The 25,811-nt window shown below is 33.9% G+C and overlaps 1 protein-coding gene and 1 long non-coding RNA gene across 3 annotated transcripts in view; one reads left to right on the plus strand and one right to left on the minus strand.

Annotated features, from left to right (window-relative positions):
• Positions 1–25,330, minus strand: part of LOC138715559 (delta-like protein 3) — a 42,723-nt gene extending 17,393 nt beyond the window's left edge. Inside the window, exons 1-3 of one of the 2 annotated variants that reach the window (XM_069848629.1) lie at positions 25,119–25,330; positions 21,397–21,630; positions 13,754–13,930 (exon numbers count right to left, since the gene is read on the minus strand). In XM_069848629.1, the coding sequence (XP_069704730.1) occupies positions 13,754–13,930; positions 21,397–21,607 (388 nt within the window). In that variant the 5' untranslated portion in view covers positions 21,608–21,630; positions 25,119–25,330. Of the gene's footprint in view, positions 1–13,753; positions 13,931–21,396; positions 21,631–23,632; positions 23,841–25,118 lie in introns of those variants that run through there. The other variant, XM_069848628.1, reaches the window with a different exon arrangement.
• Positions 7,737–8,614, plus strand: LOC138715699 (uncharacterized). The gene is made up of 3 exons (XR_011336553.1): positions 7,737–7,874; positions 7,975–8,225; positions 8,489–8,614. It is a non-coding gene; the product is annotated as an uncharacterized lncRNA (long non-coding RNA).
• Positions 25,331–25,811: the final 481 nt, after the last annotated feature.

A 25,811-nucleotide genomic window follows, 5' to 3' on the forward strand; every position in this document is an offset into this window, starting at 1 on the left:
AAAGAAAAAAAAAACACAAATAAATACTTCTAGCAATACCTAAAAAACATTAACTAAGACAAAATTTTCCAATTTAATTTTGAATTGTGATAAAGTCCGGCAGTCCCTGACGTCATTAGGTAACGAATTCCAGAGGTGAGGTACTTCTACAGTATAGGAAGATGAGTATAAAGACGTTCTATGATGAGGGATAGAAAGAAGTGCTTGATGTCGGTTAATCGTATGGGGAAAAGAAAATTTTGTCTGTATGGAGCCACACGGCATATGGGTGCCTAAGTTTTGTACGCGGAGATCTGTACAGTTCTTAGATCATCTCTTCCTGTTCCTAATGTATTTTGTTTGATATTCATGAACAAAATTGTCCACCTCTGTAGCACTGGAATACAGAATTATATAAAATAATGGTTGGAAAAACTAGAAGTGCTGCAAATACACACTCCAAGATTCACCGAGACAAGTGTACATCTATGGTGGAGCTACATGGTGTATTCTTTAAATCAAACTTGTTGTACAATTAAAATGTAAAGCAAAACAATTTCTTTGCTTCTTCTTTAATATTAAAAAAATCATTAAATAACAGTCAGAGATAGAGAGAGGAGAGTAAAATAAATTTCAAAGGAGAAAACAAGGGGTGGGACGTATGGCCAAGAAAATATTTACCATGACAGCACTGAGTATATTCATATATGAGGTCTCGCTGTCCTCAGTGAATACATTGACTGCAAGGGTTACCTGGTTAAGGTTTTTTTCCGGGGTTTTCCCTCAACCCAATATGAGCAAATGCTACGTAGTTTTTCCGTTTCCAGCATATACTGATTCATTACTGGTAATAGCACTTCTCCCTACTGATGTATTATTTCCCTTCAACAGGGACAGCGCCTTCTAGAAACATTTGAACGTCATTCTGCGCAATGCTGTTATACCAGCTCTAAAATGTTTGATGCTTTCTATATCAAATTCAAGTCTTTGTACTTAAGTTCTTGTTCCAGGGAACGCCTCAATTGTAATCGTAAATTTAATATTTGTAATTATACAGAATTAACAATTGAATTGATCAGTAGAAAAAGGGTTCATCTACACATTTTTCTGAAAATGATTTTATTACATTAAAATACAGTTCATATGAGACGCACACATTGACCAAAAGAGAGGCACACTAAGTCGATTCCAAGCCTTTTACAGTTTGCAGAAAGGTGTGCTGATGCATAGAAAATAATATGTACTGCTTTCAGTTTTTTCTCTCTCCTGCACATATTTACTTTTGTAGACGGATTCTTTTTCTACTGACCTATTAATTTGTGTACAAAGCACGAGGTTTTACTTTTCGGCTCCAAATACTTTCCACAGAGAACCTACAGGGTGGCTATAAAATCTGGACCTGTGTATTGGACATGTTTCCTGGACGTTGGATTGGGAGAAGGAACTCTGTGGAATGGGCTGCATTGTCACCCGACCTCAACTCCATTGACTTTGCTGTAAAAATGAGGGATCTGGATCATTTCCGGGAAAGAAGAACCACTGCAATGGCTGATGTGGACATTCACATATTGAAGAAAATTCAAGGAAACATGGTAAAACGTTTGAGGAATTGTGTTGAAAATGATGGGAACATGTGGAATACGTTCTATAGTAGAGAAATGCGCTATTCATTTCTCCTATGGTTTCAAACTTTATAGCCACGCTGTAGCTAGAACTATTCACCTGTTGTAGGCCTACATAGTAATGAATAGATGTATCACAACCATAATGGCAGGTGCTGTTGAGACAAGTAATAATTTAATTACCATGTAATCTTCATCTTACGATGTTTGGGTGACGTATATATGTCCGTTGATGTGACATATTAATGAATTAAATACTATTATAGTCACAATCATGCCATGGTATGAAAGAAAAATTTCACAACCTCGAGCGGGAATCGAACCTGCGACTTCCTGGTCTCCGGTCAGGCGCCTCACCGGAGACCAGGAAGTCGCAGGTTCGATTCCCGCTCGAGGTTGTGAAATTTTTCTTTCATACCATGGCATGATTGTGACTATAATAGTATTTAATTCATTAATTACCAGTACTTAATACTGCTCGAGAGATCCAGGGCAAATTTCTGGACAGTGGGTGTTTGGGAGCTTAGACCGCACAAGCAATGAAACATTTTTAGTGGCAGTGGAGACAGGTTATTGTTAAAAGAGGTCGTATTTCGACATAATTAACAATTATGTTATACATTTAAATGGTGGTACTTTCGCTCGTGCTATCTGATATGGACAGTATGGCGGTGGTAAATCTATTTATTATTACGTACAACAGGTGAATAGTTCTAGGTTACTTTGTGGAATGTATTGAATACCGGAAAATAAAACCACATGCTTAATGCTGAATACTTCAGTATTCGTAGTACGCAATCATTGTTAAAGAAAAATGGTACCAACTTTGGCCTTGTTTTTCTGTAGAATTATCTTAGTATTATCCTAGATCATATATATAACAGATTGCTCATCCTTATGTTAAAATCGGTAGCACTTTGAAGAGAGCAACCGCCAGGATCGCCACCTGTCCGCCATAAACGAACACGAGATGGCAGTACAGTCGATAATGCAATTCAAATTGGAGTTATGACGTGACTCCTTATGTAACAACTAGATGGCAGCATAGTATAGGGAAGACCAGAGTCCGTGGATATCCAGAGTACCGCAATCGTTTGAGCCGGCAAATGCCGACAAATCCGCCATTGTTAGTCCAGCGCGCGCTATGCAGTATACAGTTGCATAGGGAAAGAATGTAATTTAAATGCGAGAAAATGCAGTGCTGCTGTGTTCAGAACTGTTCACAAAGAACTGAAAAAAGAGCACATTTGTTCTCTCTGTGACAAGGTGAAAGAAATAAGGAAAAAGGAAAGAAGTGACTATAAATATAAAAAGGAACGATCCGCTACCTAAGCGAGCATACATTGTGAGATTAATGAATGACTATATTTTGATATTTATTTTTTCAAAATTTGGGCCCAAAAATATTTTTATAAAACTAATCTAGAATATAAGTTGTTTCAGCAATGATATTTCTACATCAAACAAAGGAAAATCACGTACCAATTAGGTTCAATGTCAAATTTTTACCATCTTCTCCCTTTCAAATCAAGTATTTCTGATTTTAATCCTATTTGCTATTTGCAAGAATGACATAATATATTTGTGAAGTTCTGAATTCATTCTTGAGACAACATTGTATTGTTTGGCTCGATTGGAAAATACAAAGACCGTAGAAACTAGAAACCATATTAAGGTTAGACTGATGTGAAATTTCAGTTTTCTAAACTACATATTCTGGGTAGATCTATGAAATTTTGTACTTTTAATTTGTAATTTTAAATTGTGTAAATTTAGGTTTTCAAAAATTGCTACTATTTTGGCCAGAATTTTTGTCTACATATGTGTCAGAGCTTCAGAAACGAAACTTAGTATACAATTTTCCTCTTTATTTTACTAAAAAAATAATTTAAAATATTTAATGCACTAAAAGTGTAAAAACAGAAAAAATTCAACTCGAGCGTAAAAAAATTGATATTAAAAAAATACCTCTTCTGGCTGATACGCATATATATATAATCAGGCAGTACATCTCACTTGACGATATGTGTCAGAGGAAGGACAATTGTTTGTAAGCATCTGAAGTCTGATTAGTGGAATATGTAGCTAATCGGCGAAGTATACATTGGAGGGGGAAAGAAACTTGCCTCCCTACCCCATTATCTCCTGACCTAGTTATCTCATGAGTGATGCCTTATTCGTGATACTTATGAGGTTCAAACCTGTCTTTGGACAGTTGACTAAACAACAAAAAAAAAAAAAAAAAAGAGTGTTCGATATAATACTGATAGTAAGTTTTGTCAAGAACATATTGAAAAACCTCTACAAAAAATCATGCATGTAGTAAAGAATCTGTAGAAAGAGTAGTATTTTAGCAATGCAAAATTTACAGAAAATTAAAGTGGAGAAAATTGACTTCAAAAGTTTGGGATAATAATAATGAACCAGGTCTCTGTCTTTTTTTTTATTTTCTAGGCATTTTGAAACATATAGAACTAGCATATTATATACAGAACTTATCCTTATATACACTACCACGCTGTGCACACCTAATCTATACTAGTAAATAAAGATGACTAAAAAAAATATGAGGAGCATCGTTTCAAAACGTATTAAGTCCCCCAGTTGACGAAATTAAATTTATTACTTTCTATTTATTTATCTTTCATGCTGTGAAGTCTGATGGTTCCAAGTCGTCCTATTTGTAAACTGTTAAACCAGTACTTAAAAATGGTTTTGTGTAGTGTTTTGAAAACTTCTCTGGTTTACGAGTAATCCAGTTTTTCGTCGTTCGTGTAAAAAAATTGTAAGGGGCACATAATACTTTTTGAAACTATGCTCCTCATATGTAATCTTATGAAAACACTATAATAGATAAATATTATTTACAAATCACTATGGACTGTAGACACTATTATAACACTAACAATAAAACTGTTAGAAACTTGCAAATATTTCTTGTATCACAAACAAAAACCAAGCATGGAAAACACGTTGTTATGGCTAGTGGAATTTTTCTTTAAACAAGAGTTGTGCTCTCCTTTGTAACTGAATATCTTTTAAAGGAAAGCAGCCTTTGAAGAGGTCTAATGCCTGTTGGATTCAATGAAGAAATATTTCGAGAAGTCGAGAAGCTACACTGGCTCAATCGGAAATCTAATATAATAAATAATGTATGAAATATAGCGTAATTTCCAAAATGGTTGCAGAATTCAGTGTGGAGGTCGTGGACGGAGAATTTAAATTAACAGTCAGAGGCCGCAGCCTTTTAAAAATGTGACCCTAAACAGCTGATAGACCAGTCGTATGGTCATGAAAATTGGGAGAGGGCATCTTTAGATCATAAATGAATTTTTAAAGATAAAAACAGAGAAACGATTTTTTTTTTACCAAAAATGACAAAATCTCACATCAGAGTATCCTTGGGGACATTATACTGAAATTACTAACTTCCATATTTTTAAAGCTATATTCACAAAATGTTTATCACTAGTATATCTGGTTGATAATAACACATGTACAGAATTTCGTCTCTCTCTATGATAAGTGGTTTTGCATTTTATTAATAACTTATTATATAGTGTATTTCTTAATGCAAAAAGTTCCTTGCGTCACAATTTACATTATTTTTCATTGATATTCACTTATAAAACTCTTTATATACATTGGAACAAACATTACTATTGGAATTTTCTGTAAAGCGAATGGGTAAATTACTTGAAATTTTTATGAGTATTAATTTTTCTATTTTTTATAATAAAAATTTCTAGTAATTTACTGATTAACTTTACAGCAAAACCTTATAGTAAGCTTTGATTCCAAATATGTAAGGAGCCATATAAGTGAAAAACACTTAAGAATAATGTAAATTGTAGTGCAAGCGACTTTTTATATAAAGCGGTTCAATATTTTAATAAAATAATTAATAAAATGCAAACCATGTAACATAGGCGGATGCAATTTTGTACACTTGTCCACTATTAAGCAGATATACCAGTGATCAAAATTTGGTGAATCTAGCTTCGTAAGTATGGTAGTTATTGATTTCAATGTTGTGAACTCTTAAAACTAATGAACTTCGAGAAATTTCAGTATAGTGTGCGCTTAAATGCGGAAGCCGGAGAGTTTGCACGAGGAATGCAGTTGGAAATGTTTAGATTTTATTGTTATTTTATTTGCATCATTGTTGTTTTCATTTGTTACTTGTAATTTATTAAGTTCTTCTTGCTGTAATACCTATGACTGTAGTGTTTATGAAGGAGTGTATTGAACACTTAAATGCGTATTTATGCTGTAATAATTATTAAATGAAGTTTTTATACATTAGTATGTTGACTGACAATAATGTTCTATAATGTAAGAAGATCCTTTAGACGTTTTTGCCCTTCAAATTAAAAATATCTGAGTTTTACTTTAAATATTCTTATCCCTAGCGTGCTGAAAAGGACTAACAATGGCGGCTGACTCGGTGATTGCGCTACTCTGGTATATCCACGGACTCTGGGGAAGACCAGATAACTTGATACCCTAAGGGTGAAACCTAACTATTTTTCCCCCATTACTACATATGCTAGTGGATTGTGGTGATTTTCTAGTTTGAAGGTTGAATTTTCTTTTGCCAACTTCGTTTCGAATTTCGGTACTGACAAATACTACAACTGGTAGTGTTTTTGTAACTGTTATGTTGGTGTTACTGTCGTACTCGTTTTAAACGGCGTCAGTAGTGGCGTTCTTGAAAATTTAATAGTTACTAGGTTTCTGAGTCGGTTATTGGAAAATAGTGAAATTCGAACTTATTCTTAATTAATTAATATTAGTATTAATATTAATGCATAATAGTTATTTTATGTGTTGCGTTGTGGTTATAATTCCAGACTAGTCAGATAAGTACGAATAAATATAATATGCTTGGGCGTGATAATGCACGTGGGTAATCGATAGAAATATTATTTCACATTTTAATGAATTTCTTTCGTGTTTAGATTTTTATTACAATGTCAAAAAAAAAAATGAAATAGTGTGGCAGTGACTCCTCCAAGGAAGAAAAGTGTGGCATTCAGAGTACGCTTCAGAAATCTGTAGTTCACATGTATAATGAGTTGAAGAAAGAAGATAATGAAGAAGGAATTATGCTAATGGAGACAGCGATTACACCCAGAATAGCAACATTATTAGGAGTAAGTATTCTTAAGCATACATTTCAAAGTGGTATTCAGTTTTAGGAGTTTGCACTAATAATTTCATGATTGTGATCAAACAAAACAAATTTTTAGGTTAGGCGTAGATGGTTAATCAAGTCAGTGATTTTCTTTTTTCCAAACTAAATACATTTAAGATACTGTAATACTGCAGTAGTTGATAGCTTAAATACATTTACAAATTAGCCTAGACGAACAAATAATCAAACAGCACGGAAGTAAATTTCCAGTTTTCTCTTTTGGTATTAAATTAACCGTTCAGATCACAATTTACATGCCACATCGGCCGAAGAAAATACAAGTCATATTGTAATTATTAACTTGATATTCCAGCAAATATTACATGAATGTTGGCCTGTTATGGTGCTTAAAATAATTCAGTTTTATATAATAACTATATAACATACTCTATAAAGCATAGGAACGTTGACTCTGGCTGAATAATTTATTCATGACTGGTCTAAGTAATATTAAATATGGTGTTTCTTCAGAAAAGCTACCCCATCCAAAGTACTTGTTAAGATATAACACTCGAGAGGACGAGAACGCACTACTGGGAAACTAACCATTTCTCTTCGTCCTGGACCTCTCGCATGTTATATTGGTAATTAGTAACAAGTTTGAGGGAGAGACTACAACAGTGCATTAGAATATACAGGTAAGTGTCAAAGGATTTTTGTGCTGAAAGTATTTGTGGCTGTGAACTAAAACCACGTGTTTATCGCTATGTAAATATCACAGAAATCAATTAAACAAAATAAAATTATGCTTTCTTTGATGTAGCTTTTCTGGAGAATTACCTAAATATTAGCCTACTTAAACCTATCGTAGACCCTACCTAACATGTTGATCATTTTCTATTCATATAGCTGTAAATGTTGGTATCATGCATGAATTTTATGATATAACAATTTTTAGAAGTGTTATGTTAACTTATTGTTTGTTATTACAGCTAGGAAATTGATAACAAATTCACAGAAGGGGACCCCACTTGTGACACCAGGAAAACATAGACTACGTAAACATCCAGTGACTGATGCTGATGATTTTACGAAAGATGCAATTGCGAGATTTATTTATGACAAGTTACATAAAGGTAGGGAAGTTACAGGAATTATTGTGTTGATTTATGCGATGTAATTCTGATATTAGTCATATGTATAAAAATATGGCATAATTTTCATTTATTTTTACAGGGGAAGTACTAACAGCAGCAAAAGTTCTGGAACATATGAATGATAATTATGAAACATATTTATTTAGAGGATCCTTATCATCTGTGAAAAAAATTTTGAAAGAGATGAAATTTCTATGGAGCAAAGGGGATCCTTATACACATGTACGAGAAAGTGATGTTATTCGTTTTTGAGAGAGTATATAAGAAATGTGGAGCGTGAGAACCCTAAACCCGTAGTATTCTTGGATGAGACTTGGATTTTTATGAATGGTAAATTTCAATGTATTGTGAGACATTGAGTGATTGAATTTTTTTACTAACAAATAGGTTAACACTTATGTGGAATATGAAATTGCAATTAATATAGGCTACTAGTAATGAATTCAGGTGGGAACAACATGTTTTGCAATTAATAGTTTCATATTGTAACTAGAGGTTAGTTATAAAATTCTTGAATGGTTTTCCTGTGTTTAAAATTTTAGTGTCTCTTAGAGTGTCAATGTGAATTGCTTATCTCTCTCTGTTTTTTTAAGTAGGATCACCCACTTATTCATGGAATAAACCAGGTGAAGTTTCCAGTGACGTGAATGGTGTTATTCGTAGACCAACAAATGAGGGTGGAAGATTAGATGCCGGAACGAAAGGTGGATTTTTACTCGGTAAGTTATATTGATTTATATTTTACATAAATTTGGCAAGAGTAATGTTTTAAATCAGGGTACAAAAATATAAAAATTGGTGACTAAATAAAAACGTGGGAAAGCCTTTCACCAAAGAGGATCTCATGTCATGTTTTATTTTCTTTATTTAAATGCTGTGAATTCATGTGACGTAATTATATGCCCAGGTATAATTTTTATTGCAAGTGCTGATTTAATTTTTTCATGCACTTGAAAGAAAAGTCAGGACTACCATAGTGCTATGAATGGCCCTGTAGTTGAGAAGTGGGTGCAAACACAGTTGTTGACCTGAGAACATTAGGGCAATGCGTTATTGTCATGGATAGTGCTGCATATCATAGCAGACTTGTGGAAAATCAGCCAACAACAAAATGGAGGAAAGAACAGCTACTGGTGATTGCAACTGAATATAATAGATTTGTTGTACTAAATGATAAGAGTTGATGGTGTGAAATCACCTTTTGATATTACATTGCAATATTAATTTCCATACTTTACAGTCATTATTATTATTATTATTATTATTATTATTATTATTATTATTATTATTATCATCATTACTATCATTACTACTACTACTACTACTACTACTACTACTACTATTATTGCAACTGTTTCTCTTATTTCTCATGATTAGGCATACATATAGATGGTACTTTTTTCTTTCAGTTGAAATTGAATCTACAGTACATAAGAATCCTAAGACAACAGAGCCTTGCCAATTACTGTCCTGAAGCGGCCTTGTCTTATGTGTTGTGTCTATATACAATTAATTCTTTCAGTTTTTTTTCCCCCTTAATGTAATGAAGTTGTTGGTTGATTGATACCAAGTGTTCAGCAGTTGATGTCATTTGTTATCTTGCACTCCAATATTTAACCAGATGATTGAAATCTGTGTAAAGTTGGACAGTCAAGACAATGATCCATATCTTCATTGAGATTTCAGAAATGGCACTGGGAGATTCTGAAATATGAGTTCTTTGTAAATATTTGAGACAATCATGGCCTGTGATAATATGAGTACTGCCACTGTAGATTTTCATAGAAGTTCAGTTATTAAATTAGGTGTATTATTTTTACTATGTATTGTACTATATTTTTGTTTCGCTTAATTGATGAATTATATATGCTGTAAATTGAATAGTAGACTGTAGGTCTATAGCTTAACTGATGAATTATATGTGCTGTTAATTAAATAGTAGGCTGTATACCACAAGTGATGAATTGTTTATGTTTGTAATTTGAAGTAATTTGCATGATATGTATTATCAGTTTCTGTATATTTCAACTGATTGAATTGTTTATACTTTTAAATTGAATTAACTTGCTTGCTATGTATTATATTTTATAGCTTAACTGATGAATAATTGTTTAGATTTGACAATTTAATAATCTGAGTGCCATGTACTTCATATTTTTAGTGGAGCCACCAATGTAGCTTAGTCGGTAGACTCGTTGGCCTGCAAATTCAGAGCTGCACTCGAGGGTAGGTTGGATCCCCCATTTGGTCTGATTAGTTGGTTTCTTCTGAGGATTTTCCTCCATCGTGGAGCGGATGCCGGATGGCCTATTGTAATTTTTTCATTTGCTTTAGAATCATTCCGATTTTTGTTACCACATTGTCATGTTCTGATCTTGTTATTCTTTTAACATGTGGTAAGATGCAGGTATAGATAACCTTACAGTAATTTTGCTACCTTTCAGCTACCTCATTACCTCCCACTCCATAAAGTTCATGGATCCACGGAAGTACCAGTCGTCGATGTAATTCGACCATTTTGCTTAAAATTTTAAAACACTGTAAAATATTGAGATTTCATGCTGTTACGTCCAATACTGCAGCAAGAATATCTGATTTTGAATCTGATAGTATGACAGCCTTCTCAGATTTATGAAGTTGATACTGGAGATTTTGTAAGCTTAAAAGTGTATCTAAATTTTCACTATCAAAATTAGTCAGTGTTTGAAGTTAGTTAGTTAGTGGCGTTTAAAAAGGGCGCGTCAGCTACTATGGCTATTTGCGCCCTTATCTAAAATCTTTCACTAAACACAAACACAATACAATAACCAGAATGTTTAAAAGAACTAAAAAGCATTGTCACGGTTAAAATGGGGCAAACAAGTGTTTGAATATAATTCCCTGTAAAAGGGAATATACTGGTATTGTACTACAAACCACTACATCTATGGCTTGGTAAACAGGATCCATCTATAAAAAATACTGTATGTAGTCACTCACTGACCAGATCATTTATCGTTTCTAATGATTTTTAAAATGTCTGGAGAAGTATCACATTTCTTAACATCATCTGTTAAAGTTAACTTATATACTATTCATTTTGAAATAACTTGGGATTGTGTTTTATTAGTAAAGTTTCCCTTAATTGAGCAAGTTTGAGTTCTCCAAGTAGAGTCAAAAAGTCTGTTGGGATTTTGGCTCAGTTTATTAATATTTGTGGACTGTGATTTTTTGTTCTAGACAACTATATTATCTGCAAATGATGAGATTATCTTAAGATCTATTTCTTTAGTTAGACCATCGACATTAATATTGGAAAATGTATTCCTGAAAACAACAATGTGGGAAGCCCAGATGAATCTGTCTCTATTTACATATTTGTGACAATGAATCAAATAATCAAGTCACTGACCCAGTGTAACACTTTATCATGGACACCCTAAGTTTGCAATTTCTTAAGTGATTTATATCTACAGAGCCATATGATCCTTGAAAATAAATTAAAATTGCTAAGGTGTTTTGTTTTCTGTTTAAAATATCTTTAATATCTTGACTAAAATTTAAAATCTGGCCATTTGTTGAATGTAATTCTCTAAAGTCAACTCAATAAGATGAAAGTTAGTTACTAGATTCCAGGAACCAATTCAATCTATGAAATCATCTCTTCCATAATTTTGGCTATCATACTAGTAAGTGGTATCTGTCGATAACTCGAAAAGATATTAGTTGAATAATTGCTTTTAAAAATTGATGTTATGATAGATTTTCTCCAGACAGATATTGTATTTTAGATGAGATTACAAGATAAAAGTAGTGAGTTTGCTTGTTAGCCAACATGTTTAAGAAAATCAGCATGTGTATTGTCTGGACTTGGAGATGTTTTGGGTCTTATGTTATTAAATTAATAGTAATATTCAGTTCTTGATTAAATATTGTTATATAAAGAAGATAGTAGATTTAATATTTCTTTCAGTTTTTGCTTAATAGTCTGACGTACACAGATAAAACTAACAACCACACCACCAACTAATCTAATAGAAATTAAAATATAATTAAATGTAGAAAAAGTAATTAAAATTATAAATACACGTAATAAACTATAACCCCCTAATTTCAACAATATACTATTTTATTCCCTTTTACAGCTTGTAGATAATTATTAATTATAGTTATTACTTATTTTCTATTTCACTTCGTTTGAAAGATGTTATTGTGTACAAAAAGCATTTTTGGATGATCGTTTCATGCTGTATGTGGTGTATAAATGTATGATTTCTGGCCATCTGTTCTGTGTAATCCATCTTTTGTATAGAATTAATAAAATACTCTTTTGGTAGTAATTATTTTATTAATTGAGTACTTAATTTTCACCAACTCACATTTCTTGAATCATTTGTTTTTTCTTATTTAAATTTAGGACACAAGAGCCAAAAAGAGACTTCACAGTTATGTATCATACATTTTTTCAATGACAGACGTGGAGTTGCAGAAATAATAAGTGTAAGTGTAACATTATTAAGAATTTACAAACAAATGAAATCTTTAAAAAGGTATCTAGAAGTGAAATTACTTATGGCTTTTAAGGACCAAAATTATTTTTGTAGGTTGATTTATTATTATTTCAGTTTTAGCCTAGCTGTATTATCCATTTCCTTACTAACTTCAAAAGATAATCAGAAGTTCATTCGAATTCCAACCAAAAGTCAATTGGTTATTAATTTATCTACCTTTAGGAAGTACAGTATATGTACGCTGGAATCTTTGAAGTGAAGTGACAATAATTTAATTGGTCTTGGAGCAGATGTGATTCTTGAATATTATATTATATACTATACTTTGTTGTATATTTACGTCTAGTAACCTATTAATGCTAATACTAATAATAATGTAAAGGAATAAAAGAATAGAACATAGCAATACACTTCTCATGTGATTCATTTCCTCCATTTCTCATATAGTTTGCCTACGAAAATATATTAGAAATTATTATTGAAACTATTTAGAATAACCTTCCAACATAAAGGTAAAGTACGGTGAGCAAAGAAGTCATTCAGTACATAGGATCGTGATTTTACTACATGTGGTGATATCTGGTAACAGTTGGCAACACTGACAAGACGGAAATATTGGCTGTTTGGGAACTGAACTTACGTGATCCTCACTATAAACCTGACAAAAGTTTTTACCGTCAAAGCCTATAAGGCTTAGCAATCTGGGTATATATGATCTAGGGTATTATTTATAGTCGAATTGTAATTTTAATTGTATTCATAATTTTGTAGTTGCAATTCCTTGGTGAAAGGAAAGAGAAGGCATCATGGCCTTAATCACTAGAAGGTTAAATAAATAAATATATATAAGTAAATAAATAAATAAGTAAACACGTAAATAAATAAAAAATAAATAAACAAGTAAAGAAGCAAATAAATAGGCCTAAATAAATAAGTAAATAAGCAAGTAAATAGGTAAATAAATATATAGATAAAAGTAAATAAGTACATAAGTAAATAGATAAATAAATAAATTAATTAATGGATGGATAAATAAGTAAATGAATGGATAAATAAATGAATGGATAAGTAAATAAATGGATGGATAAATAAATGGATGAATAAATAAATACATAAACGGGTAAAGAAATAAATATTTATTTACTTACCAACAATATGTTACTTGGTCAACATAGATATGGTGACGAAAAAGTAACTAATATTTCAGAAAAATAACGATGGCTATTTTGACAAAGTAATTTCTTGGAAACTTCTTATGACACTTATTGAAGTATTCCATTTACCTCCGCAACCTCCCCTTGTAAGAATTTCACGTTTCAAACATAGACAAATCTGTGCTATGAGAATAACTGAGTGTATTGTGTGTACCTTCTCTGTCAGGGGGACAGATGCAGAGCATGGGTCTGCTGGGATGGGGACCGTTTAGACAGGTACCTCCTCCCTGACAAGGATTGGCCCAGCACGGGGCTCTCTTCCTGTGGTGTCTCAGAGGATGGCGATACTCGGCATCTGCCAGAACCAGCGATGGTAAGCTTCCGGCTTCAGCTGTAACATGTAAAATATTGTAATGGGACAGTCAAATCAATAATTTAGGACTAACATAACCTGGTGGTGGCAATGAGGCAACATCAGTGATAATTACAATGATAGTAGGATTGGTGGTGATATAGTGTAGTGGTATTGTGATGACACTCATGGTGATAGTGTTGGTGCTGTAGGGAGCAGCCAGCAATGGTGATGGTGGTGGCGGCGGCGGCAAGGCAGTTGAGAGTAGTGATAATGGTGATAGCATTGATAGTGTGGTGATGAGGATGACTATTGCGAAGATAGTGATGGAAGAATAGCCGATGAAGTATACTAGACATGATGCAAAACCAACATCAGAAATCCTTATACTGACTGATTGAAAATCGTGTAATTATTGTTCACATTGAAATGCATGTTGTGTGTTTGGTAAAATAGTTGCTTTAAGTAAGAGAGCTTCTGCATACACATCATTTTGAAGAAATACTTTAATTAAGCCTATATTACACTATACAATTTCTGTGTCATAGAAGTTAGATAAAATATGTATATTAAAATCTTTTACAATGTAATATGTTGTTGTTTTCTAATGCAGGCGTTTGACAATAAAGTCATTTGACCTCTTGCACTCCAATATTTTTCAAAGATATTATCATGGTCAGCCACTGAAGCACAGATTTTGAGGTGTTCCGAATCCATTTCTTGGTTTGAGTTGCACAATGGGCAGTTAGGGGACTGATATATTCCAATTCTATGCAGGTGTTTGGCCAAACAATCATGGCCTGTTGCCAATCTAAATGCAGCTACAGACGATTTTCGTGGTAAATCGGGAATTAACTGTGGATTATGATGCAGAGAGTTCAATTTTTTCCCTTGTGATTGTGATATCAAATTTTGTTTGTTGAAGTCTAAGTATGTAGATTTAATAAATCTCTTCACAGAGTAATACGTAGATTTAGTAACAGGTCTGTAAGTAGCAGTGCTGTCCTTCTTTGCTAATGCATCCGCATTCTCGTTTCCCAGGATGCCACAGTGGGATGGTATCCATTGGAATACAATTCTTTTATTGAGTGATATTAATTGAGAGAGCATTTTAGTTATTTCTGCTGTTTGAGATGAAAGTGTGTGTTTAGAGACTATTGATAGAATAGCTGCTTTGGAGTCTGACAATATAACTGCATTCTTAAATTTATTGATGTGGCGTAGAAGATTCCTGATGTAATATAGCATCTTTGATCACATCTAGCTGTGACATAGTTCTGTGATAAGTTATGGTCATCTTCATACCTTTGATAAAATCTGTGACTAAGAAGAAAGAAAATTGCGGACATTAAGTATTGTACTCGCCAAACTTAGACCACCCCAGCTCAGAGGAAAGAAGTCAAAGAAATCACATCAACATGCTCTCGATGTTTATGTTATGCAGCTGGCTGCGTCCGATAACTGAATTGCTTTATAACAGCGTTGCCAAACATAGATGGCCTCAGCCAGAGTAGAGAGGGCAGCTTATCTTGCAGCAAGAGATAATTACAAACTTCTCTGTTAAAAAAAAAAAACATTGTAATTGCCTCAGCGCAGCGGCTGGGTTAATTCAGAGCAGTGGCGGCTCCTGCATATTTTTTAAGAGGAGGAAAGAAGTTAACAGCACTAAATGACACCTTCTTGAATGAAACATGCTACAAATTAGCCTACATGCATACATGTAAGACCAGGTAGTGTTGGGGTTGGCCTTCCCTTCTGTATAGTAATAATCTGTTCTTGTAAACTGAGTTTCCTAAATTGTCCAAAATATATTATGATTTCACTTGCATTCATTGTTGAATAATTGCACAAATTAACAATTACAAGGAAATTCACAACCTCGTAGCATTTTTCGAGCACACTACAGCATCACACATGTTGGAAGAGACTAGCTACTATCTTGTAACCGGAACCGTTTTACGGAAATGGAAATGGGAATGGGAAATAATCTGAGGAAAGTGAGAACACTGCTCCCACCCACGTGGTCTGTGTTGCCACATGTACATTTTACAAGTTCAGTATCACATACTTTTGAAGAATGTCAGTTCTTGTAAAGTCATACTATCATTATTGTTCAAAGCTGCCAGTGGCCGATTATTTTTTATGATAAAAATGATGTAGTTTGGAGTACCTACTTTCAGTTTCAAATATATTTGTACAAAACTGACAACTTGGCTGTTGCCCTGTCTAGTAAACAATGAATAGAAGTGAATTTCAGGGGCCAACTATATAAAACTACTTCCTCTTTGTTTCACATAAACCAGACTTTAACTTTCAAATATCCACGAAAGTTTCAAACCATGAATAGTAGCCTATATAAAGTGCAATGAATAATATTTTTTATTTATAATTTAAAAAAAAAAGTTTACATGGTGTCTTTCATAGCTTTGCGTTAAAACAATTTTTGTTGTGTCTCCTCCTATATGTGTTATAGTCCGGTTGAATGCAACATTGTTAGGTGGCAGCGGTAGCGAGCTTGCTGCACGACCATTCGGTTTCTATTTCCCGCCCATAACTGATACAGAGGAGGATCTCCTCCCTCTCCATTTATTTACTTGCTTTAAAACTCTGCTTCTTTCTCTGGCCGCTAGTGCGCTGTTGTCTATGTGTGTTAACTGCAGTAGAGGAGGAATGGAGTGCCTTTCCTCTACACAGACAATCTCGCATCTTTATCACAGTTTTCTACAGCACTTGAGCGCGCGTCGTTTAAAACCCGATTAACCGAGTTTTTCTTATAGCTGTGAACTTAAAAATTATCGAATCTTCCTCGAATTTCAAGGCACATATTTTATTTGATACTTACTTTCAAAAGAAGAAAATGTTGTTGTTGTTTTCTAATGCCAGGCGTTTGACAATAAAGTCATTTGACCTCTTGCACTCCAATATTTTTCAAAGATATTATCATGACCAGCCACTAAAGCACAGATTTTGAGGTGTTCCGAATCCATTTCTTGGTTTGAGTTGCACAATGGGCAGTTAGGGGACTGATATATTCCAATTCTATGCAGGAAAGAAGAAAATGTGAGGAGGACGTTCCTCCCTTTCCTCCCCCGAGGAACCGCCACTGATTCAGAGTCATAATGTGACAATGCTGCATAACTAACAGGCATGCACCGTATGATTTATTATGTTTTGGGTAAGGCACGAGTCAGCAGAGTGGTGTGAGTGAGGTGGTCTGAGCTTGACGAGAACATTACACATGGTCTGTGAAAAACACAAAACTTTTAATATCATATTATGAGTCACATGAAATGTTTCACACTTATGTTCTCTCAATAGAGTTTGATGGATTCCTTTTGTATATTTTCTCTAATCCAAATAAATTTTTCTTTAATTTATTCTTTAGTATTATTGCAATAACCATTACTCCACTTACAGTTGCAACATGCATAGAACTGTCTTGGATTGATTTATTAGAACTGTGATGAAAGATATGATAAAAGATTTGACATAATGTAATATACTCAAAATCTGATATTGAATCATATATGTTTGATAAAAATTTTTATCATATTCTGTGACACAGATAGTAACAGTATATTCCTATTACAAAAAAGAGTAATTCGAATAATAATAGGTGCGAAATCTAGGGAACCTTGTAGGACTATTTTCAGAAAAATACAAATAATGGCCATGGCTTGTCAGTATATCTCTTCATTAATAATCTTCCTCTTATATAATCGCGAAAACTTTGTAACTAATTCAACAGTTCATAGCATAAATACACGTCAAAAATGACTTTCATACTCCATCGGCAAGTCTATCATGCTATCAAAAAGGAGTGCATTATATGGAAATTAAAGTTTTTAATAGCCTCGCTATCGATATAAAAAATGAAGCTCAAAACATAAGATTATTTAGGGCCAAATTAAACAAGTACCTAATTTCTCACGCCATCTATTCTGTAGGTGAATTCATGACAGTCAATAACGCTTCATGAAATTGATACTAAAACTTTGTGTTGTACTAGTAGACTATATTGTAAATCTCTTCTGTATACATTTCATCTAGACTGTGACTATAAATTAAGACTTTATAATAGTATTAAGCAGTGGCGAGGCGTGACATTTCAAATAGGGGAAGCTCCAGGTTATACAATATGATAGAGTATGATATATTTCATGTAATTAATTACATCTATGTAAAGTGGACCTCACAATTTTACTCCAGGTTATACATATGTTTCACTGTAAAAATTCTTAAGAGAGCATAGTGCTTGAGGTGACGGGTGTCCTTCAGCTCGGAAACAAGTAAATAATTGGATCTAAATTCGTGCACATTAATAATGAATAAAATATGTGCATAATTAAAAATAAATTAAACATTATCGTACCTTATTTTTTGTACACCAGTTCAATCCTCCTGTTTTTTCTGGCAAAGATGTCAATCACCTCATCGTAGAAGGATGGTCTCTGGCGTAATGTAGCAAGCAGGGACTTTTCGATGCTCAGAAGAGCTAGTGAAGATAGTCTCTCCTGACATTGAGTGTTCCGAAGATAGGACTTAATCCTCTTCATTGCTGAGAATGATCTTTCCGCAGATGAACTAGATGCGGGGATGGTGATTATTAACAGCACAAGTTTATGCACTTCTGGAAAAACTGACACTAATCCTTCTTCTGTCAAGTACTGATGTAATTTCACAACAGTGTCCTTATGCATTTCACTATCTTTGTATAATACACTCAGTTCACCTCTCAGACTTGAAAAATCAAAGAATTTGCCATAGCTCTGCTTTAAGCTCAAAAAGCCCTCTTCTGGAAATTGTTTTGCAAACTCTTTAAAGTGTCTTGAATCTAAAATACTGAGGAATTTGAGTGTACTCAAGTCAGCAAATCGATATGCAATGTTTGTTTTCATTACGTCAATAACTTCCAAAAATATTCTTTTATAGGACATAGATCTGCTTTCTCCTGAAATAGCATCAATTCTTAGTCTTTTACTAGGAGCAGGCTTATTACTGTTGTATGAGACTTTATTCCAAATAGATTCAAAATCTTCTCTGAGTTTTGTAAGATGGCTAGAAAATATCTCAACTTGTTTACTGCAGAACTCGATATCAACAGCCTTTTTCTGAAGAACTTGAAACAATATGTCAGCCTGAGGAAATATGGAATAGAACACGTTAAGGAAAAAATTGAAATTAAAGTCATGTACTGTTGAAAGAAGACCTCGAGCACTACAGACTGTTTCTGGATCCCAACTATCTGAATTTTCAACAATTGAAGTTAGCAAGTCTTCTATTTGCTGTTTGTGTTCGTACACAGTTTGTAACAGCCTGTTACTGTAAGTCCATCTTGTTGGAGCTAATGTAGGAAATCTTTTCTTTATCTCATTGTCTAGTGCTGCCATTCGCTTTGTCGATTTTGAAAAGAAAATTCCAAAACCAGAGAGAGTGACAAAGAATATTTTGCACTGCTTAATAAAACTCACTGCTTGTAACAAAACTAAATTCAGTCTATGTGCATAGCAGTGCACAAATATAGCTTGTGGGCATTTTTCTCTGACCCTCCTCTGAAGACCATTGTGTTTGCCTGACATTACTGCCGCCCCGTCATATGTCTGTGACACCAATTTTGTTTCACAGTTAAATTCATGTAAGACATTAAATACATTGTGTGCTAAAGAATTTGCCGTTCTGTCGTCACTGACGTCTCTGAAATACAAAAATCTCTCCTCAATATTTCCAGCTTTTGTCACATACCTCAGTATAACAGATAATTGTGGTTTTGTTGCATAATCTGTCGCTTCGTCCATAATAATGCCAACAAAAGGAGTGTCAGAAATTTCCTTCTTGATTTCTTCTGTCATTAGCTGCAAAACAGAGAAGATAATGTCATTCTGTATGTCACTGGACAACCCCGAAAAAACCGTCGAATTTGACAAATGATGAGATAACTCTACATCAAAATCTCCGAATTCCTTCAACAGTTCGACATAATTCCCTCTGTTCAAAGAACCTTCGGACTTGTCGTGGCCTCGAAATGCAAGCTCTTGCTTTCCCAAAAAACATACTACCTTTATCATATGAGAAAGTATTCTTCTGTTTCTTCTTACATTCTCATTGTGTTTCTCTATTGAAAGCCGGAATTGTTCACTTAAACACGATTCGATCCTTGTTTTCCCGAACTATGTAAATTGTTTTAGACACATTATGTGATTTTGTGTGACTTGATGTCTTTTCTGAGATTTGTGCAAGTTATTTAAGTCGTCAAAGCCATTGAGACTCCAAGCGCTTTTCTCTTGCGAAAATAATAAGCATGGCCAGCAGAACAATTTTCGCAATCTATGACATCCACATAACCATGGAACTGTATCATACATATTTTCATTAAAATTACGCACAAACGCTTTAACACCTTTACTCTGTACACCGAGGTCATTATTAAGAAGTTTTTTTGGTTTGTCACTTTTAATTATATTCAGTTTTTCCTCGTAAGGGAGAGAACTAAACCCACTTTTCAGTACTCTTTCTATTGCACAGTCACACGTAGGCCCTTCTTCCACTGCAACGCTGCCCACGCTGCTGTCAGCAGCCATGCTGTCCAAGGGGTCCAAAATTTCACGGAGCTGGCATTCGCCCCATCAACTCGCAACCTAAGGTGGAGTTAATGTGTATTTCCTACACTTTCACCAATCATTAGCAACTTAAAAAGAAAACCCTAGTTTTATCTACTAAACTCTAGTGTACACATAATACGAGAATCACTACAATTAAAAACATACTTACAGTTCTTTTTAATAATGTCACACAATATAAAAACAATAAAATATTCTATGCCACTACAAATATTTCAGCGGGCCGATTTCTGGAGTCGCTTCCCGTTACCGACAACTCCCGAATTTTTCCGAGCAGCTACAATTGTGTCGAGTCCAGCTTACCACGACATGCTCAGTTGTCAATGTGCACTGGTCACTTGTTCCTGTGCTGCCGTTCGCTGCCTAACATGAGGCTGTGATCTTCAACACGGCTAATGTTCCCAAATGAATTTAAAGATATAAAATGAATATTATTTCTCCTAAAATTTAAGGGGAAGCAGCGCTTCCAGCGCTTCTAAGGACGCTTCGCCACTGGTATTAAGTTTTTTGACTTGTTCCACATTCTAGCTGTGAAGCAATGTATGAATACCATGGAATGTTAATAACTACAATGCAATACAGTAGTGTAATATGGGCCTTACAAAGCCATTTCAAACTTAGATTGAAATAGGCCTAATTTTCAATTCCTGTAACTGCTCAAAAGGCGAAGTAATTATTTTGTCATGGATCCGTATGATGTATCATTTCGAATATACACTCTTTTATCTTTCTCTGATTGATTATGTTTAATTTATTAAGCCTATTAACTTCTACAGTTATTCTATGTATTTGATGTATTAATAAGCAATACATAGTTTCCCGGTACTGTAAATAAATGTAACTCTTGACACAACACAGAAATGTGCGTAATTTGGGAAGATCACTCACACTGACAACTTGGATCTGTGGTGCTGTTCCAGAAGTGTGATTGACATCTTATCACCGATAGATGCAACTGTGACTGTGGAACGAAGTACCCAGGATCACAGTCGTAGCGGCAGGTGGTTCCCTCTTCCAACAAGTCTCCACTGCTGACGACTTCAGTACCTTCTCCACTACCAGGTGTTTCACAGCTCAGGCGGCCATGTTCCGGACTCATGGGTAGTGGACATCCCTTCACAGCTGCCAACACATCGTCACATTTGTCTGTACTTAGTACTGAGTAATTTATTTATGAAGCAATTTTCTTTTTGGTAATATATTCATAAACTTCTGTATGAACCAGTCTGACATAGAAGAAATACCGATAATGTTATTAATTTCAGGGTGTTATTCTTTGAGATATTTCAAACAAAAAAAGGTAAATTTACTTTTGCTCGTTTTTGCTTCTTTTTCGAGATAAAAATTGTTTTACTATATGAAACATTTCATAGCATCTTTTGGGCAAGCCATTGATTTAATTTCTGATATGCTCAGTCAGTTTAAAAGAGCAATGTTTTATGATAATGAATGATTGAAAGAATTTTAGTTTTGTCCTAAATGTGCAGAAATTTGATCCAAACAAAAATGTTACATCGTAAAATTCCTTTACAGAGCGAAAAGTTACATTTGTTCCGACCAATTTTCTGCACATTTAAAGGACAAAACTAAAATCTTTTCAATATTTTATTATCATAATGCACTGGTGTCTTAAATTACTGAGCATTCATTCATTCATAGTGTTCTGCCCAAGGGAGGTCTTTTACTGCAAACCCAGCATTCTTCAGTCTTTTCTGTTTTCTCCCTTCCTCTTTGTCTCATATGATCCATATATCTTAATGTCGTCTATCATCTGATATCTTCTTCTGCCCCGCACTCTTCGCCCATTCACCATTTCCTCCAGTGCATCTTTCAGAAGGCAGTTTCTTCTCAACCAATGACCCAGTCAATTCCTTTTCCTTTCTCTGATCAGTTTCAGCATCATTCTTTCTTCATCCACTCTTTCCAACACAACTTCGTTGTGGAAAGACTCATCATGCCATGTTTGCAATTTTTGCTGGGAAAGGTAAATGGCTTTCCCAAAATACTCTATGAAATGTTTCATATGAAACAATTTTTACTTGAAAAGGAAGCAAAAACAAGAAAAATTACATTAAAGTTTTTGTTTGAAATATTTGAAAGAATAACCTTCTGAAATTAATGACATTACTTAGAATTTACTCTGTATATTACCTCTGATTTGAGGTTCTGGTTGATAGGTAAGCCTACCTCTATTATCTAAGTTGACGATATGTGTTAGAAGAAGAACAATATATTGCTTGTGTGCAACTTAAGGGGAGGCAGAGGTGAAATTTTGAACAAAACTGAAGAAAATTTGGTTCTTTCCATTTTTATTATCTTTATGCACTATATTTTCATATTCCGATGTTAGTTTTTGATTTTGTTCCCTTTAAAGTATGAAATTAAAACCAAGACAACTGTATTACTATATTATTCCCATAATAAACTAATACTTATCATTATTTATATACCTTCTCTGAACATATAAATAAAAATAAATATTGCAAATTTCTTACAATATGGTGCATGGAGCATTTTATATCAAACGATATAAAGTTTTATAAAATTATTAATATTTACAGAACTATTGTACTTAGAAAGTTGAAACTTGGTATGTCCATTACTAATAACATACTTAGTATCCATGATCAATTTCAAACAAATCGGATAAATTTTGTGGATTTTGAAATATTCACCTCTGCCTCCCCTTAAGTCTGATTAGTAAAATGTGCTATTAATCAGTGATGTATTAATGGAGGGGGAAAGGAACTGGTCACCCTATCCCATTATCTCCTGGATTAGTTTCCTTATCAATGATGCCTTATTGGTGTCACTTATGAAGTTTAAACCATCCTGTCTTCGGACAGTTGACTAAACAAGTAATCAGTCATTAGGATATTCTAGAAACCTAAAGATGTCGAATATGAAGCAGAAACTAGTTAACTAGGGTAAAATACCATAATAGTTTAACTTAACACAGAAAAGTTGTTTATATAACAAATTTTATCAAATCATTAGTGATAAAAGTGTGTAATTAGAATATATAGTGCAATTTTGAAGATGTAATCTGTTTTATATTAATTTAAAGACTGCATGCATGTTACATTGAAGTAATTTCAAGTTATCAACATTATTTATACCGTACCCACACAGCGAGGCATGGGATTCGTCCATTTCGTTTTGTCCCCACATTCAGTGACATCATGACCCACAAGTTGGTGTCCTGGACTGCAGGTCAGCTGACATCGAGAACCCCAGGCATTGTTGAGAGAACACCTTAAGGTGCGTACACACATAGCAAATGAACAACGAACGAACGACAAAGGAATGCATTCGCTGATTGAAATCGGAATGTGTGTACGTTGCAGCAAAGGCAAACCAAACGATCGGTTTGCCTTTGGAAGTGATCCGTCGCTTGTCGGTACATCAAAGGAAGTTGGTATTCGTTGTGGATGCGATTTGCCACCAGTTTGTAGTTTGCAGCAGAACGCGGCGCTTAGTTTAATTTCCCTATCAGGATGTCGAAGCTCGAGTGGACAGAAGACGCCGTTATTAATCTTATTAATGTATATAGGGAACAGGAAGCGTTATGGAATCCCAAGCATCCTTTTTATCATAATAAATTAAGAAAACATGATGCTTGGGAAGCTATTGGGAAGATGTTCAGCTGCAAGGTAGGCGAGTCAAATACGTGCAAAATTTGAAAATTATTTTTGTTCATTTATTCTTAGTGGATACATATTTGTTGTTTATTGTAGGCAGAAGAAGTCAAAAAGAAAATTGAATCCCTACTTACGTCATTCCGGAGGGAAAGGCAGAAGTCTACGAAAAGATCTGGAATGGGGAGTGACGAAGTATATGTGTCGACTTGGTTCGCATACAAATATATGTCCTTCCTTTTGGAGAAATTCACGCCCAGGAAAACAATTGACACATTTGTAAGTATTACCAGTAAACGTATTTATTTATTAATGAGTTTTTCTAAGATTTATTTGCTAATTCTCCAGAGACACTACACCAAAGAACACGTGGTTCTAGTTTGTAGTCACAAATAGGCTATACTTTCAACATAAAAAGAGTTGATCTTTACTTCTATTGTTTTAAGTATTAAGCTTACTTATCATTAATTGAGGGGCTTAGAACAAGAAGCAGGTAAGTGACATTATTAAAAAAATGATGTAAGTGCGTGTTGTGATAGCCTAAAAAGATGTTTCTTTGGGATAAAATCAGGTAAGTGATCACACTGTGCAGTGCTGCTATATGGGCATCATTTCACCCAACTAGTGTATAATATTCCATTGCATGTAGAACTTTAACTGTAATTTCCTCAAAACTAGGTTTCCGTCACTTACCTGCTTTTTGTTCTAAGCCCCTCAATTAAAACCACGTGTTTATCACTATATAAATCTCATAGCGCCAGTCAAGGAAAAGGAAATATACTTTTTCTTTTTTGGTGTAGCTTTTTTGGAGAATTTAGTTACAGTATATTAAAACCTATTTTAACTTGAAAGCAAAAAATCACAATTGAAAATGTTTCACATTGCTACATCTCTGTTATTTGATAACAGAGAGGATTATCATAAAAAATACCTCCTACTATTACTACTATTCAAATGTTTCTTAATGCTTACAAACAATAATAAACAACACTGTAGGCCTAATCACTGTTATCACGCATGACGCGACTTAACCTCATTTAGAATCAGCTGACAACCAATAATATTATAATCTTAATCTTAACGTTGTAAGTTAATGGAATTTATGTTGTCAGCAAACAGCTGGATACATTAAGAAGATTGATTAATATTATTAATGAAGCTTATGTATTGTATGAGTTGTGCAAAAAATTTTTGAAACAGAAGTTAGTGAAGTAATAAAATTATTTTATAAGTGTAATAATATTAGGTTCTTACTTCTCGAGTGTTATATCAGCAGCATTGAGAGGCTGCAACAGTAGAGATAAGGATCAAGGATTTTTTTTATGTTGAAGTATATTTGTGACTGCAAACCAAAACTACGTGTTTATCATTGTAGGGCCTATACATCTCACAGAAACCAATGAAGCAAAAGAAAGTTATGTCTTCTTTGGTGTAGTTTTTCTGAAGAATTACCTTACCGTATTTGGGAAAATTTTAGAACACGGATTGCACCTACCAAATTATGTCTTAAAATACTAAAAAGAGCAGATTTGTCTGCGTTTGTCGAATGCGCATCATTATATTTACGAAAAGGCACTTTTTAGTGCCAATAATTTATTTTGTGTGCACAAGGTTGGAATTTTGAAGTAAGAGGGAAAGGGTGCAATCCATGTTCTGGAGTTTATC

Source organism: Periplaneta americana, chromosome 15, assembly GCF_040183065.1.
Source record: "Periplaneta americana isolate PAMFEO1 chromosome 15, P.americana_PAMFEO1_priV1, whole genome shotgun sequence".
Classification (NCBI taxonomy): Eukaryota; Metazoa; Arthropoda; class Insecta; order Blattodea; family Blattidae; genus Periplaneta; species Periplaneta americana.